The sequence below is a fragment of the Caloenas nicobarica genome, chromosome 16 (assembly GCF_036013445.1).
Source record: "Caloenas nicobarica isolate bCalNic1 chromosome 16, bCalNic1.hap1, whole genome shotgun sequence".
Classification (NCBI taxonomy): Eukaryota; Metazoa; Chordata; class Aves; order Columbiformes; family Columbidae; genus Caloenas; species Caloenas nicobarica.
The window spans coordinates 4326835-4345155 of NC_088260.1; the positions used below are offsets into that span (position 1 = coordinate 4326835).

Sequence of the window (18321 nt, forward strand, 5' to 3'; positions counted from 1 at the left end):
CTCTCCACCCTCACCTGGGACTGGGCAGTTATTATTATTATTTCTTTTTAAGCAAAGAGCACTATGGCTGAGGGAAGCCGAAGCATCCACTCAGGATCACACAGAAAGGCAGCAGTAAAACTAGATTTACAACATGAAGCTGAGTCAGACTCTTCCAAACCACACTCCCCCCATACCAATTATTAAGCTATGCTATGGAGTTAAAATCACTGATGTTCTTGGGAAGAAAGGGCTTCTTCTAATCCCTCAACTAATTCCTCTGTTTATTTATACGTGTGTGTATGTTTGCAGGTGTGGACTTTACAACCTGGTTTAACACAAGGGTGTAACTCTCTTTTTGATGGGCATGTGCAAATACAGTATATGGTATCATGTTGGCATAGCAACTATCTAGTGGTTCTAAATAACGAGGCTGGGCTGTAGTGGCCGTGCAGACCCACATCCCTGCTGAGGGGCACGGCTCCTTACTCATGGGTGCTGCGAGCAGCTCCACACACGAGATGTTCAGCACACGCCTCGGCACCCGGCCGGCGCGGTGACGTGGGTGAGCGGACACGTGCCCGTGTCACTGATCACCTTCTCCACACCCTGAGCGAGCCCAGCTCGGCTCCCTGCTGCGCAAACACCCCGCTCTTACCCGCCTCCGAACACCCGAAGCCTTTATCCAGCAGTGTCACGTTGTTGGTCTTTATTACCTGTGGATAATAATGAGAGAGGGGGCTTTGGGCGGCGGGGTGAGTGGCACTGAGCTTAGTTATAGGGCAAAAGAACAAACGTATAGCAGTCATATCTTCATTCAGTCCTGCCGGCAAGTACCAGGTCACTTCCTGAAAGTAACATCATTAATAGCATTACGTCAGAGATTGATTCATTCACTACATTGATTTTTTTTTTCCCTTCCAGTTATAATACATCAAACACATCAGCTCCAAAGGACAATGAGCACAGGGTCATTCCCTGCCCTGTTCCCCTGGCTCGGGTGCTGGTTCTGGTTCTCCCTGGTGTTACTCACACGGAATCAAGCACACTGACACCCACGGTCCCGACGCTACAGAAACGGGCCAGGAAGGTGCTGCACACCTAGAGGTGCTTGCAGCTTAGGCTCCACAAACACAATTAGTTGTTTCTAGGCGTAATTGTCTTTGTCACCTATGCTCCTATCAGTAGTAATTGGGGAGCTACTGCTCCAAAGTGTTACCGCAGAGCGCCCAGGAAAGTGTTGGTGACTTCATAGACATAAATCAAAAGTACAAAATTTAGCTATAATGTTTTAATTGACGCAGAGCTTTTGCTACATTACATTTCAGAATTATTTAAATTCACCATAAAAGACGCCTTTCATAGATATTTTATTGGCGTTCACTCTTGAAGAAGAAAGTGCTCAAGACGCACAAAAACACCCAGCACCAAAGCTCGGCAAGATACAACTTTCAGATCTTTTTAACCCAAACAGGTATTCAGCTTAGGCTTGAGAACAATAACGCGGTCACTCTTTCGAGATTTACTGTAGCCAAGTGCCAGCCTGGTAAGGAACTGCGAGTTAAAGAATTCTACTGATTTTCCTTCCTAATTTACGGCTAAACAAAAGGAGACCGAGAGCGCCCACACCGCTCCCAGGCAAGAGCGCTGTCGCAGGGCACAGGGCAGAGCCTGCTCCCCACAGCTCGCCCTGGTACCCCGGGATCCCCTCACCGCCCCGGCCACCGCCCGCCGCCCCTCGGGCACCCTCCTTCCCTCAGCCGCGGGACCCCCACAGCCCAGCCTCCTTTGGTACCGTCCACCATCGCCCCCCGCCCAGCCCCCTTGGTACGCCCCGCCCCGCACGCTGCCGCCCCGCCCCCCCAGCAGGGGGCGCCGAGGGCGGTGCCCACCCCGGGCCGGGGCGACACCGCGGCGGCACTTCCGGTCGGCGGCGGCGGCGGGAGCGGGGCCGGGGGGGAGCCGGGCCGGGCAGCGCCGGGATGGCGCTGGACGTGCGGCGGCTGGAGGCGCTGAGCCTGCAGGAGCTCAGCGCGCTGCTGGACGATGAGGAGCAGCTACAGGACATGGCCCGCGAGATGGATGAGGTGAGGGGCGCCCCCGCTCAGCCCCGCGCCCGGGCCGCGGCCTCCCCTCAGCCCGCCGGGGCTCGCTGTCCCGCCGGCTCCGTTACCGCTGGCTGGCTGGGGGGTGTTAATGCCCGCCTGCCCCCCACTCCGGCCGCAGGTGACTCGCTCCCCCGGCCCTGCTCGGCGGTCACGGCTCCGGTAAATGGGACCCCGGTGCTGCGGGACCGGCCCCGCTCCCGCCCCCTCGCCCTTTTGTTTGCCGGCCCTGGGCAAGGGGGGGGGGGTCCGTGCCCGGGTTCTGGGGAGGGCGCTGAGGGCTCTCCCTGCTGAAAATGGTCGGTTTGTACTGAATTAGGAGCCGGTGGCGGTCCGGAGGTGGGATCAGATTTTCCGTTAATACAGCCCTTGTTTTGTGCCTTGGCCACGATGAAGGATTTTGTCAGGTCCTGTTTGCGGGCTCGGATCTCGGCACAACTTTAATTGAAAACGAGATGAAAGAGGTTTCTGTGTGCCCGGGCTGGCGTGCGGGGCGCAGGGCTTTGGGGGGCTCGGCTTTGCCCGTTCGAAACGTCTTTGTCCTGTGTCAGGCTCTGAGCCGGGCTTTTGGATGTTTGCTTGTTAAAACAAAATAGAAGCCTGTTTTCTTCCTGCTGCTGTGGTTGTCTGATAGTGGTTTTTCTATATGCCAGTGGACACTGTGTATTACAGTTCTGATAAGAGACTGTTCCTCGTTTATTTGACCATAAATACTCCTAAAAGGCTCTGTGTAGTCAGCTGACAACAGAAAAGATGAAACCATTTATATGAAAATTTTAAGAGAAGAAAATGCACTGTACTTCCCTGGCTCTCGTATTTATTAGTTTCGTTGTGGTTTTTTTGTATGTGTTTTTGTTTGGTTGTTTGGTTGGGGTTTTTTTGTTGTTTTTTTTTTGTTTTTAATTAGAGGCCAAAATCCCCAGGAGAAAAAAAAATAAAGAAGTGGCAATATATTATTGATAAATAAGCTTAGTTTATTAAGTAAAATCAATTATAATTGCTTTCTCTCAAACTAAGATTCCTGCCCTTTTGGTACTTCCAAGGAAGTTTTTCAGGACCGCCTCGAACCAGATAATCAGAGTATTACAGATGAAGAAACTGACTGAAGGTTGAGGCCGAGATCATAAGGTGTCCAAGGGAATTTACTTGCTGCATTATGTAACAATTGGTATTTTGAACTTTGGGTAATTAGATTTGCAAGAGGGGGGCAGGCATATTAGTTTTTCATATGAGCATAAATGTTGAGAACTTAAGCTGCCGAAGAAACAGATACATACGGCTGTGATAATAAAACCTGCAGAGGCCTTCGAGGCACAGTGGTTTACGGGGTTCAGGAGTACCCACCCTTCTGCGTCAAGGCTAGATGTTTAAGGAAAGTCAGCGGATTATAACGGGTTTAATTTTGTAAAGCTGTAAATGGGTGCAATATTGCTGGTTTCAGCGTGACCTCTGACAAGGTACAACAGCAGAAGGCCTGGCTCTGTGGGCTTTTAAAAAATTATTATTTGTCAATACACACTTAAGAATGTAGGTCAGAAGTGACTGAAAACCTCATGGCCATAGTAAGAAAGATCATCTCTCACTGCAGAACTAGACCATATTCTCAATTTGACCCTCCGGTTTTCCTCTTTCATTGGCAACAGAAGCCTTTTAAATTGTAGAGTAAAGTTCTCCGGGCCTGAGGGAATATTTTGTGGTGTTTGGAAAGTGTGGCTGGGTTTGAAGGTATTCAGGCTGTGTGGAAATACGGCTATGCTCCTGTCTGGTATAATCCTCTTTTATTGTGTGTGGAGGCCTTTACGAGAGTCTGTTCAACTAGAAATGCCTTTACCCACCTTGGAAGGAATTGGCCATGCTCAAATACTTCTTCCTTGTTCTATTTTTGCCTTCGGTGAATTGTTTACTGCTTGGGTTTGTGCTACTGTGTCCTGGTTTTTTCACTGTGAAGTGTGTGGCAGGAAGGAGGGAGGGAAATCCTGAACATTGAGGAGGAACCGTGGTGACTTCACTGCTGCTTGTGTAGGTATTCGGTTGTCAGTCCACATGTATCGGGGTTGGATGGTTATTCCAAAGTCCTTAGATTTGTAATTCTGTTGTGGCATGCCAACTAAATCATGATTCCTGAGTCACTTCTCTGAGGTCACTTGTATTTTTGGTGGCAAAGTTGGCTGAAGCTGATTATTCCATAATTGAAAAAACCTTTGTTCTCATTGCAAGGGAAACCCAGCTCAAAACCCAACGTTTTGGTCACAAAGAGGAGGATTTGGAAAACCACTTGGCTTTCTTGCTAATAGCTAAAAATAGGCACCTTCCAGCCTTAAAGGGAGTGTATTCCTGTGCAGCATTTGAGCAGGATTTGTATATGTCGTTGTGGGGGTGTATATGTGTGTGTATATATCTCTGTCTGTGCTTCATGCTCACATTCATATTTCGCTGGGGTAATGTGCATATACAGCGTCCTTCACACTGTATCCCCAGGTATGTGAAAATGTGGCATCAAAGAGCGCTAAGCTGTTGCTTTTTTTTTTGTCTGCACGGTTATTTTTGAAGCCTCTGGGCTTTTAGTGCTCGAACAACGAACATCTTGTCTGATAGAGGAAGGAATCCAATTGTCTGGTACTCTTAGTCTTTTAAAATCGTGGATTTCTTTTTTCTTTTTTTATAATCCTTTGAGGTTAATCTCTGTAGTACATCTACAGTATTCATCTCCATGAAATAAAAGTACATTGTTTATAAAAGTCAATCTCATCATGATAACTCTAAACAGCACAGATGAAAGAATTTGTGACCTGACGTTGCTGGTAGCTTGAGCAATTTCTCCTGTGAAAATGAGTGTTTTTTTATCTACTGGAACATCACTTTCGTAACAGTGCAATATTGCATTACTGACCACTAAGGTTATGCTGCCAAAAATTATTTGCTCTTCAAGACCTTAATTATATGAAATAGGGAAGTCAGGAATGTCTTCCCTTCCTCTCATTCCAGGATTTCAGAGCACGCTGGCAGGCGCAGACGGGTTTTTTGAGTATAGTCCTTTTCTCAAAAGCCGATTGAAAAGATCGGGCGGCGCATAAAGTCCAAGTTAAAACCATGTGAATGCATGCCCAGATTTCTTGGATTCCCACTCCTGCCCTAAAACCACAGCGTGCAAGTGGTTATGTTTTTGTTTGCCAAACATGAAATTTAGTGACAGAGTTAGGAATTAGACTTGGTGACAACTATAGATTTTTCTCGTCCAGCTGAGCATCAAATGAATGACCTGCCTGTGTCTGAGTGCAGTTGCGGTTCTGGGTGCCTATTGCCTCTGGAATAAATTTTTATGAATTGCAACTTGCCTTTTAACCTTTATTCTATAGTTTTTAAAGCTAATGCTTACATAACCAGAAGACCTAAATTTAGCCAATCTAATTACTTTGGACTACGTATTAATATTTATTGCTAAACAGATGTTGTTAGGAGGTGTATTATCATTCACCAGTACTGGATGAAAAGCGCTATTAAACCTTCTGTAAAAGAACTCCCTATTCTCCTGCTCTGCACCTGTCGGCTCCTGTTTCAGGGCTTCATTTGACACTCCAAATGTGCATCATTACACTTCCGCAGTGTGACTGTGTGTTTTATTCCTAATTTACAAGTATGTGTAGCCGAAAGAGAGAATGTGGGAATGATAAAGGCTAGAGAAAGACCAGAGAAACCTAAAACCAATGTGGATGTATGTTATATATATAAAGCGATTAAAATGGTGCCAGTTAAAACTTCTTTTTATTTATAGCTCCTTAGGAGACTTTTTCTTGAAAGTACCAAGAGACTACTTGGTGTGGCGCTTGTCAAAGCAGGTTTATAATTATAGAAGCACTTGATGGACTTTGTTGGTAGTTGGGATTTCGGTCGCTCAGACCTCAGGAGGCGTCTGATCCGGAATTGCCCTTCTGGGAACGTGCTTTTGGATGAACAGAAGCGACGCTTCTCAGAGACAAATAACTTGTGCTACAAGCCATTATTTTGGAGTAAATGATAAAGAGTAAAAACGTTGCTAAGCTAGTACTAGCTTCTGTTTCAATTTTATCCAGCATTTTTCTTCCTTTTTTTAAAAGTGGGATGAAACGAAGCTGCAGTTGATGGAAGTAGAATCTCGGTTCCCAAAGCAGTTGCCGCCGCCTGTTCTTGGAAGTGCTTATTAAATAAAACCTTGAGTCAAATTATTCAAATTATTTCTTTTATGGAAACTCACTTTTTAAGCATCTTACGTTTTGAAGTGCTGCATAAATCATGATTTTTGATTTTAATAGTCTCTGTGTGTCCATGGCTTTATTTTCTTGCAGCGTGCATAATTGGGTTTGAGTGGTCTGCTCAGTGGTGAGCAATCCTTCTGCCATTAAAATCCTTTTATAAGCAGCTCAGTATTGTTGCCCCATTTGTCCTATTCAGAATTCATAGCGAGAGCTTAACAGTTTATATATATATATTTTTATATATATATATATATATATATATATATAAATATATAAAAAAAACCCCAAGCGTATATTCTCTTTAATATTGTCCTGTCTCATTATGTCTCGTGATTCTGACCGGTATTTCAGCTTAATGTTTCCTGCCTGTTGAAATGCTCATGATCTCAATAGCCTTTTTAGCAATTCTGCTGGAGAGTCACATGCTATTTGCTTATTTCTCTTAAGTAGGTTCCATGCTAATATAGGTTCTTGTTGCACAACACATCTGACAGCAAAATAACTTCTGTTGGATTTATCCCGTGCTTGGCTATTGTCTTGAGCTTGTGGAAAGCTGGGGATGGATGCTGAAAGCATCCTTTGTGCTGCTCTGATTGTCGTAATATACTGGTCATGCTGGGCCGTATCTTTGGCCCTTGGATGACTTTGCAACTTTTTTGGTGGTTTCGTTTTAAATTAGTCACCATTTTTTGAAAGTTTTTTTTTTTCTGTAGGGCTTTTTAGGCTAACTTCAGTGTTTGCTTTTCTGCTTCATTGAATTAACTTCTAAATGCAGTGGAACAGTTGCAGAAAAGTTTATTACGCGGACCCTGACATTAGTGCCAGAGATTATTCTGGTTTGTAAAATCACTACTATATTCAAGTTGCGTTGCTTTGGGAATATATTTGTTGTATTTGTTGTGAAATAGAATTTACTCATTCCACAGACTTCAAACAAGCATTTAAATGTCCTGAACAGGTGGATGAACCTTCAGCAGCTCCTCTTTACGTTTTGTTAAACATCATTCCTAAATTTGCCTTGTATGCCTTCTCATGGTTTTGAGTAAGATTCAATTTGAGTTTCTCATCTCTTCAACTGTCCATTTTTAAAAGAAATTTGATGTAGACTAATGCTGGAAGTGAAGACTTCAAGAGTGACTCTTGAATTAGTTATTAAATGTCAATCATGTTTTTTGTTCAACTTCTGTTGAAAGATATGTACCCTTCTTAGAAGTGCTATAATATGGAAAAAGTTAAGTCATTAAGTCTTGTGTAATTTCAAGCACTGTAACTTAAAGTGTGATTTATGAATACCTGAACTTTTTTCAAGCAAGTATTTTTAAGTCTTTCACTTTGGTTTAGACTATTCCATAATCAGTAGATATCAGGTGCCAAGGACAGGGAAGGATGTCACTCTGCGTTAGATGTAGGCAGGGCATAATACTGATTTTTTTTTTTTTTTTTCCTTATTTTTACAAGTCTCTTTCATCATGTCATGCTGATATTCATTCATCTTTACACATTTGAGATTATTTTAAAGTAAAGTTATTCAGGAAAAATGTTGTAGAAAAATAAAGTTAGGCATTTGCTTCCTCCTTCCCCTAGTCCTGTTGAGAGACACTGTGATACTTGAGGCAGGAGAGTTGTTTAAAAACAACACAAAACCCTCCTCTGACTTCAGGAACTTTTTCCGTTGTTCTATCTGTTTACCTGGAGTTCTTCCTTCTCTTTATTATAAAAGATTTCAGTGAAAGGCTAATCTTTCTGGGATTTGTGCTCATGGAGGGTTTATAGGTTTGTGTCCAGTGGCTTTTTTCTCTCTGGAGGAAACATCCGTGTTCTTTATCCTGAAGATCAAAGTTCATTCACAAAACTGGTCTTCCCAGACTGACTGTGCAGCTGCTTTGAAACGACAACATCAGCCTTACAAGCAGTGAAAACACAATCACCAGATCAAACTGAAGACGCTTGAAGGAAGTAGTTTGCTCATTAAAATGGTGAAAGAGGAGAGGCAGCAGAAACCATGAAGCTTTTTGCACGCAATCTTCTTTGGCTGGCGGTTCAGAAGGCAGCGGGTTAACAGAACTTGTGGTGATGATTTGGTAAGAAGCTGGATGCCAGTAATTAAGCTGTTAAATCATATGCATTTCAGTTCCCTTCATCATTGTTAGGAAAAATGTAAAATAGGAGGACTTAGGCTTTCTGAAAGTGACAGTCTAACAGCGTTAGATCATACGAGTAGAAACAAATGGGAACAAGCAGTTTAATTTAAATTATTTTGCATTGGATTCAAAGTGAAGAGAGAGGATTTTCTTTTTGTTCTTGGAAAGGGTTCAAGTTGAACACAAGCACAGGGTTGGGAGCTTGTTTAGGCTTGATGTGAGAATCTCGAAGACAAAACAGGATCACAAGTACAGTTTCTCTGATTTTCACAGATTGAATAGAATTTTAATTTGATGTAGACTTTAGGACTCAGCATTATCCCTGACTTGATTTTTTTGTTTTTTTAAAGTGTTTTAGCATGAACAGAGTGTAAGAGAGTAAAACTTTGGTATTTGAAGAGCAGTATCTGGGGCCAGAGATGTGTGTAAGTACCATTGAGCCAATTTTGCATTTAGAAGATTAAAGCAGCATATAAATATTTCAAAAGGAAGTAGTTGCTTTTGAAGATTCGGCTAGGCATGAAAAATATTTTCACCTGATGCATCTAATGGCGTGTGCTCAGGCTGCTGAGAACACCTGAGTTCTGATCCTGCCCTTTTCTGGGGCTCTAAACAGCTCATTTGGGTTTTTTCTTTTCCTGTTTTGGAGGTGTGGCTCTCCCAGAAAGCACTATATGGCTGCCCGTAGATAAGGTCTGTCAGAGCTGAACAGGGATGATGAGGGCTAGAAGGGGCATGTTAACGTAGGAGGTCACCCAAAGCGTACCAAACGTCCCATTGGGTTTGAAGGCAGCGAATAGAATCAGTCTGTTGTGCCATGGGAAAGCTGTCCCACTTGTTGATTCAGACTGAAAATCTGAAATCAGATCCCTTGCTTTATTTTTTTTTTTTTCCTTTTGATGTCTGAATATTTTAATGAATCTAATGTGACAACTCAGGGCAGACTTGCCCAAACACTCGGCTCTCCCAAAGCTCATGAAGACTTTTGATAAAATCGTGTGCGTGTGTATGAGCAAACTCGGAATCTTGGTTTTCTGAGAATTATTGTTTGTTCTTCAGGAGCAATGTCTTCAGGCTAGGGTATGTTATGCAGAAGGATTAAACTGAAAAACAAGCTTTGGGCATTAATCCAGGATTGATATAATGTACTTGGGGAAGAATATTCTGGAGAAGGCACCGTAATGATGCAGTCATAAGTTTTTGCATTTTAATTAGATAAAGGATGATGTTCCTCTGTGGTCTTGTTGCATGTTACTGCTGGGATTTAAAGATTTTTATTTTTTTTTTAAGAGCAACTGTTGCTTTACCTTGCAATGTTCATTATGGGGGAATGGTAAGGGTGGTGCCTGAGGTGGGAATGAAGAAGCATCTACGTTAAATAATGAGTAGAAGTTGATACAAAAGACCTGCAGGTAGCAGAGTTAATTCCTGTGCAGTGATTCATGCTGAGGTGCTCAGGGCTGAAAGGCTAGATCTTTATTCTCAGGACAACCCCCCTGAAGGTCTTTACCCCATGAGCTTCAACAATCCGTCATCATTTTCGATTATTCCAACATACCGTTTGCGGCATAGACCACCTTACTTCTTCTGGATGATGTGCTAGTAAAATAGTGTATTAGTAGAGCAGTAAAAATACAGTTTGTGAGAAAGGATTTTGTGTAGCAGAGCAGAGATCATGGGATAAAAGCGCAATAGCTGAATCCGACCATACCCACCGAAACAGTAGACATTCCCACTGTTCGTAAAAAGTCAAAGTACAGTAATCAGTTGCACATCCAATACTATAGTACTATTTTTTACAGAGAGCTTACTTTTGTTGTTTATTTAGAAGGTCTGAAATTCTCATGTTGACTAAATAACCATTAGTCTTGTTCAATATTTTCTCTGTCATTTCACATGCTTTATTTTTTTCTTCCAGGCCCAGAATGTTCAGCACAGCAAGGATATGACACTTGCCAGCAACCGCAGTCTGGCAGAAGGCAATCTTCTGTACCAGCCCAAGTTGGAGTCTTTGAAATCCACTTTGACTGAAAAATACCGAGAGCTGCAAGTTCTTTTTGAAGCATACCAGATAAAGAAAACAAAACTAGGTAACATTTTCTGTTGACGATTATGATTTGCTGTTTTCTAAGTGAATGTAAATCTGTTGCACGTTTTCGGTGTCTCATTTTTAGCTGTGTGAATTAGGGTACAAAATGAAATGTTGTTCTCGTGTAGTTCTAAAATAGATCATGCTTCTGATGATTTATGAAGTACCTGCTACACCTAGTAACAGATACCGCGGATTCTTTCTGTTACTGTGGTTACCCACCTGTTGTTGACCTACTGTTCTCTAGGTGATCAAACTCATTTACCTTGCTAAAAAGCAAGACATAATTTGAATTTTCAGGGATTAATCATAAATCATACAGAATGTTGCATTTAGGTTGCTAATTTCATACTGTATTTTGAAGTATTGTACATCTGATACTGCAGTGGCTGAATTGCTTTGTCTTTCAATATTATAAATATATCATTGTAATTACATTTCAGCTTTTAACACTCTGACAATATTCCTAAAAATTCCTGGAATTTTTATGCTTGCTGAGGCTGTATAGCTTCAGTTAGAAGTCAGTTAGAGTCGACTGTCATTTACTGTTCTGTTTGTGCTTTTCCAGACAGACAATCCAGTAACGCTTCGCTGGAGACGCTGCTCGCGCTGCTTCAGGCAGAGGGGGCAAAGATTGAGGAAGACACAGAGGTAATGACATTATCCATCAATTCTGCCACTTATACCCGTTACCGAAGACTTTCAGTGTACGTAGCTGCAGTGTCGTGTTAAACATGGGAAGAACTAAAGGGATATTTTTAAGAATATGGTCTGGTCCCTGCTTCGAACTTTAGGGAATAGTCATTTGGTTTCAGTGAGAATTTTTTTACCTGTGTGATTTTTTTTTTTTGTTACTCTTAATGTCTTCAAAGTTTAAGAGAGAAAATGCTCCTTTTCAGAAATAAAAGCCAAACCCTCTTATTTCCTTGACATTGCTGTCAAACTCATAGCATATAAACGTGGAATTTTTTTTTTAACGGTGTTTGCCTGGTATTTGTAGTAATCTATTACAAATGTCAATTAGTAACCTAATGAAAAACTGTGCCTGCCCTGTTTTTTCTCCAGCATTTCCAGTGAAATATTCCATTATGATTTCCACACATCTGTCCAGATGCCAGTGGTCACCACTTGCTGTGATACAAGTACTTGGAGGGTGGTCTGTTGTCAGAATAATGTGCCTGTAGGACATTGTAACCACATAGCCTGTTAGCATCGCGGGAAAAATCTGCTTATTGGCCATGAATTATGATCACAAAAAAGACATTCCCAGGACAAGTTGAATTTTGTGATTATGTGTTTGGTCACCTCGTAATTGTTAAACATCATTTACCCAAAGCCACAAGTAAGCACGAGTATTAAACCTGTCTTAGCAATAATGTGCCTCTCTGTACTGTGGCTTGCAGAGTTCTCAGTGTTTCTGTTGGCATTGCGAGCAGGGCTGAGCTGTAATTCAGCTTAGCTGGCAATCTGGAAAGCTGTTAAACTTGATTCATTCCCATCTCTGATGATCAGAGGAATATTCAGAGCTAGATTCAGATGCTTCTGCTGCTGTTGCTTCAGTATAAATGTAAGCAAAAATGATACTGAACTCCCACTGCTTCTGAGTAATAGCTAATTCAAAATTCTGCTCAGAATTCTTCATATGCCAGTCATATTCCATATGCAAGCTGGAAAATCACAGGCAAAATTATGCTATTTTTAGGATATAAGCCATTTAGATTCTCTTGCAGTATGCTGTTTTCTAAGAGATTGTTCTGTGTTTGACAGAACATGGCAGAAAAATTTCTTGATGGAGAAATACCCCTGGATTCCTTCATCGATGAGTACCAGAGCAAGCGTAAACTGGCTCACCTGCGCCGCGTAAAAATTGAGAAACTCCAGGAAATGGTGCTGAAGGGACAGAAACTTCCGCAGGTGCAGCCGCAGCCTCAACCCAGAGCCCCCGAGACAACACCAGCACCTCAAGATTCCTACACTTCGGATGCAAACACCCCTCCTTCAGTCATGCCCCGACGGATACCACCCCCTCCACCTTCTTCGGTCCCAGCAGGATGCTTTCCCACTCCCTTCACCGCAGCCATGGGCTCAGGACCAGCTCTTTCTTACCCAGGTGCTCCGTATCCTCCGCTCCCGCCTCGGCCAGTAGTTCAGGCCGCGGGTGCGATGCCGCAGCCGGGATACCCATCTCAGTTTGTACCGCAGTATCCTCCAGCTCTTCCTCAGAGACCACCTCGCCTTCCACCCCATCCTGGCTTTATCCTCCAGTGAATATTTTGGTGCGCCTAACTTATGTATTGGTGCTTATATTTCCTTTTTTCTCCCCATCAGAGACTTAACGTAGGCAATGGAAAGCCTCTGGTTTTTTGCACAATGGAGTACAAAATCCGAGCTGTGGCACAGAGGTTTGCAATTGCGTTTGGTAAATGTGATTATTTTAGTTTTCAAATATCAGTGACAAGAAGGCTTTTCTAGGAAGGTGATAGGGTCTAAATTTCATAAATCCATCAAACTGGGAAACAACATACAGTGGATTTCCTGACATTACAAATCAAATCGCACTCTGAATTCTTTAGTGACGGTAAATCAGCATCCTCTTGTGTTCTGATACATTCCCAGCGCAGCTGGATGTGTGTGTGGCAAACTGGGAGCTATTTGTCTCTCTAAAGAATTTTCTGTCAGTGCCAGTGTTTGAATAGTAACAACCATATCTGAATACTGGGCAGAGTGGCAGCAGCGGCTTTGCAGCGTGCCCGGGCTGCTGCAGCGGCACTCGTGGCCAGGTGCACAACATTTTCAGAGCTCGCTGAGCTGGAACTCTTGTCAGAAAATGTGCTATGGTTTCAGTAAAAGTTACAAGAGTTTCATTTCTACATTTCAGTTGTTACCTTAGACTTTTCCTAGTAAGAGTATGCTCTCTTCCCGCTCCTAAATAGTTTGATATCCTGAAAATCCTGATCTCTTGAAATTAAACTAAACTGTTTGTAGAGCCAGTTTAGAGTTTTATAGAAACTTTACCAGGCATTTTTATTTCCTTGCCTACTAAGACTCTTTCTTACATGTTTTTCTTTTCCACACCTTGGATACAGCAGTGATTTTTTTACACAGGTGCTGAGCTTTTGGTATCATGTGACCCCAGGAATCTAGGCAGGGTATTTTCTTAATCGAATACTGAGTCGTCACATCATGTAATTGGCCACTTGAAGCTCCACAGTTTCATTTTTATCCCTCAAACTCAGTCCCTCGCTTGGCAGAACTATTTTTAACTTTCCCATTTCCTTTAGTTTTGCAGTTTTTTGGCATGTGTCCCTATCTGGAATTCGCAGCAGGCAAAACAGAAAAGCTGTTTGAACTCCGTGGTGGCTCTTTGCATCTTACTTAATCCACTCTTGACTCCTTGTGCCACTGGAGGGAGAGGCTTTTTAGGGGAGCTCAGATCTCACTCTCAATATCACTCTTGAAGCCTAAGATGCAGACACACGCCAGTATTTTAATTTATCATTGGGAGGTGCAAATCTTAACCCTTGTTGCTTGCACAGAATGTGTCCATAAATTCGTTATCAATTTCTCACAAACAACTTTCAACTAATTAGTGGTAATTTAAGAAACTCGCAGCCCAGGATCTGCCGCAGCCCCTGCGTTATTTCCAGACATTTTCATATCATTGTCCTGGAATGCGCTGCATTGTTTGGAAGTCTGTACTACAAACAGCTTCAGTCAAAATAGAATATCTAATTTTTTTTTTTCTTTATGTAAGGCCCGTGGCTGTCCCTTAACCATTTCCTCTGGAGTGTGGTGGTTGCTGGCAAATACTAATCTGAAATTAAGCTCATAACAGGAAGCTCTCTATTCTGAAAATATGGGTATTTGGCTTGTGTTGCCTTTTGAAGACAAAGGGCAGAAGGTTGGCCAGTGTTACTGGTATCTGAACCAATTCCCCAGCGTAAGTCTGGAAAATTTCTATAGATGGGGGGTTTTGTGAAGCAACGTGCATTGGATTTGTTCGCAAAGTGTGTTTTTTCTGTGATCTAGTGATGGTACAGGATGTGTTTTTCTTTTTAATAGTGTAATATGTTTTCTTGGTGTTATTTTCTCACTGAAGCTTCGTATAAGCATGGTTAATCATGACTCGTTTCAAAGTAATTTTGCTGTGCTATTAGTGCTGGTATTTGGATGGCAACTGTTGTATCTGAATGCTAAACATAAGTCTGCTGTAGAAACGATTTGTGTCCTGGAAAGAATTTTCGTGACGGAGCTCCCAGGGTGGTGACCGAGTACAGGAATTCGTACTTTGGGCCTGCTACACAAAAACTCTAAAACACACTCAAATTAATTTTACTAACATTTAATAAAAACAGCCAGGTATATTTTACACTTATCAAGTGCCAACTTTTTTCCTGAGGGTTGAGAATCCTCAGAAGTGATGGAGATGATAGATAAGTGTATTGTGAATTTGCACTGCGTTTTATGTGTCTAACTTTACTGCTCTTAGTAGTCCAAAAATATTTTTACTACTTGTTAAATTTTCTGTCTTTTGGTAACTTTTGTGATAACATGACCTTTCAGGGATACTTTATCTAAAAACAAACTCTTGTGCAAACTAAATACAGACAAAGCTAATGCAATTTTTCTGTCTGAAAGCAAAACAATGCATTATTGCATATGCATGTGGCTGATGTGCCTTAGGATCACTCCTGGTGATTGTAATACTAGGATATTAGCATTTCTATCATTTGAATAGCCATTGTTTAACTCTAATTTAAGGGCTCTTCAAGAGCACTTTCTTTTAAAAAAAAAAAAAAAGCACCCTCATACTTCAGAAAAAACAAAGGCTGTATCTGCTATTTGTACGCTTATAGTTGCCTTCACTGATGGGTTAGTTTGAACACAGATAATGTAACTGATGTGATGTTTCAGTTAAAACAATCTCTTAACTGAAATCCAGCTGCTCATGGAAAATGTTTTGCCGTTAATTGTGTGTGTGTGCGCGCACAAACTGTAAATATATACTTGACTGCTGGTAACGTTCAAGGGTAATGGAGAAAGATGACTGGGAAGCTGTTAAAAATCCTTTCAGAAACAAACGTTACAAAACACTAACCTGAATGAGTCGGGCAAGAGACGGGTCAGTGCTCTCGACCTGTTGCCCTTCGACAGCTTCTCCTGTTCTGTTATAGCTAATAAATAATTTTTGCTATGGCTAGGATGTTTAGAATCATACTAATTTGCACTGTTTATAAGATAGTGAGATTAAAATGCCATAGGCAGGCTGAGACTTGAGAGGGAGTGGCTCAGTGTGCTTGCCAAAATATATATATTATTATGTTGTCTTGAGGATTTTAATGTCCGCTGCAAATAGCATATACTTCCCCAAAGCAATTGGAGTGGAGAAAAATCTTTTAAATCCGATGTGTAACACGGCTTTAGAGCGTCGGTAGCATTGAAAACGCCATTGTTGGGTGGCATTACTTTTGCCGGTCTTTTGTCCGCGGTTTTGTAAGCGGTGGCTAATTGAGTTGTATGTGGTCGGGTTTGGTGATGGGTTCTGACCCAAGGGTGAGTTTCACTGTCTCCTCGAGGAAATGGAGTCGGTTTTTCCAGCACGGCTGGTCCACGCAGCTCAACTCCGCACCAGTGGCCCTGGAGGGACGATATATTCTAGAAAATCAGCTTTTACGCGATGCCGGGAGGCACAGTCCGGCCCTGGGTAACCCTTACGTTTAGTGCCCCAACTTCCACAACCTCAGTCTCAACCTCTTTTGGGGCTTCTCTGCCTTCTCAAACTGGAATAATGACTTAGAGCTCAAATCAGCGATTCGTTTAGCTTGAACGTAGAGCTACTCGGCAAACGTTGAGTTCAGAGGAGGTGGAGTCGTCCTGCACCTGAACGGTTCCTCTGTGTAATCCTGGACAGTCTAATAAAGGGGCAGTTTTACATGCCTGGCAAGTCGTGAAACGTACAGTGGATTTGTTTGCATAATAAGTCTTTCTGTAATCTACTGTGGTCTGATTTTAAATAAAATAGCATATCTCTCTTGGTGGTGTGTTCTGTTGTGGCTTCATTTAATCACGGTGGAGTTATGTTAATATTTTGAATATTTTTCAATACTAAGGGTGGTTTTATGTTGTTAGTGGTAGGTGAATGTAGAACAAAAATTTGCAAGAAAAGTACTTTAATTTTTCATAGTAAATCTGTTGGCCATGTTTTTAGTGACTGGATACAGCGGGTCCATTTGGTACATACAGGCCGGGTGTGCTCAGAGCAGATTCTGCATGTTGTAATTGTGGTAAGAAGGGAGGTGGGCTGTCTCTCTGGGTGGAATCCCTTCGCTTTTAGTGTCCTACAATTAGCTGGAGTAGTGGAAGCATTCAGAATCTTCACCTGCAAAAGCGGAGGGAAGGGGGAAAGCCACTTTTATTTGTTAAAGGAGGAAAAGCTTAGATTTCTGCCAAGACAAGTCAGAAGAAATGACTCAACCAGAGTTATTTAGGAGTATGAGTCAGAGGACAGAAAAGACCTGATGTAATTTTCTGTGATATCTGTCGCTTTAATAGCAATATGAAATAGAATACTGCCACATAACTGATAATATGGGGAAGAAAATATCTTTTTTACATTGTTTCTTGATCTATTTGTGGTGGCTACGGAGATTTGAGAACCCACAGCTGAGGAGAACTGGCTGTGCTGGCTGGGCGAGGACAGGGGACGCCGGTACGGAAAAGAGCAGCTCTTAACGCGGCTTTTCTACAGATTTGCAGCACCCCATGTGTTCAGCAGCAATGTCCTTTGCGCTGGTGTATCAGTTGTCTCACGTTACCAGCAGTTGTAGATGGTTAATAAGAGGAACACAGCCCACCTTTGTATTTTTCTGTCGTGATTTAAACTTGCATCCCTAAGAGGCATTTGTTAAACGGCTATACTAGGTGATATTTCTGTATTTCCCGTCGTTTTTCTGATTGGGCTGTTCAGGAAATACTGTCACCATAAATATTCCTGCCCAGGTGTAGGTAACTCCTGCCTTACTCACTGCTGCTGGCAGCTTGGGCGCAGAAGGGACAAAACCTGCCTTGCCAATGGGCGGCTGCTGTTCGTGGCTTTAACTAAGGGCTCTTCAAAACATAATTTTACAGAAGCTTTTTTACCTGACTTCCTGGAGCGTGTAAGAGCAGTGTTTTCTATTTGTGTGCTTGATTTCAATGGGCGCTTTTTTTTTTTCCCCCGCAATGACGTAAGAGACCCTTGTATTTTGTAAACTTTGCTCTCTGTAGCAATGCTGGTCCTGAACTTCAGCTGCTTTATGAGCACGTGTTCAAACTAATTTGTGGTTACGAGATTTGGCTGCCCAGGGAGCCAAGGGGTGGGGAAGGAGGGCTTTGATAAGGGACTGTTTGAAAGCTGCTTCAAGAAAAATATATTGGACTGTAGGAACCTTGGTGGAAGGGAGCAGGCTGATATTGCCCAACTTGCACTTGGTTATTTTCCATTGCTTTTTTTTACAGGTACTGAGTAAAATCTCTTCTCAGTAGCACATCAAGTGAAACGTCTTCCTCTCTCTATAGATGCAGTAATAGTATTTAAAAGTCATTAGCAAATTGTATCCTGTGCAGCAGGATGTCTTGATGGAGTCTCAGAATAAACCTTCGCATACAGTTTGCGGTTGTGATTTTTTTTTTTTTTTTTTTTTTTTTGTCTGCTACAAATGGCAAATACTTTCCAAAAATTACAGGACAGTAAGCTTAACTTTGGTATAAAAAAATTACTTTCGCACATAGGTTAT

The 18321-nt window shown here is 42.3% G+C and overlaps 1 protein-coding gene across 1 annotated transcript; it reads left to right on the top strand.

Annotated features, from left to right (window-relative positions):
* Nucleotides 1-1906: 1906 nt before the first annotated feature.
* On the top strand, nt 1907-16580 carry VPS37B (VPS37B subunit of ESCRT-I). Its single transcript, XM_065646768.1, has 4 exons — nt 1907-2066; nt 10376-10547; nt 11115-11197; nt 12314-16580. Exons 1-4 carry the CDS (start codon nt 1962-1964, stop codon nt 12812-12814), a joined length of 861 nt encoding a protein of 286 aa, XP_065502840.1. The 5' UTR covers nt 1907-1961; the 3' UTR covers nt 12815-16580.
* The last annotated feature ends 1741 nt before the right edge of the window (nt 16581-18321 follow it).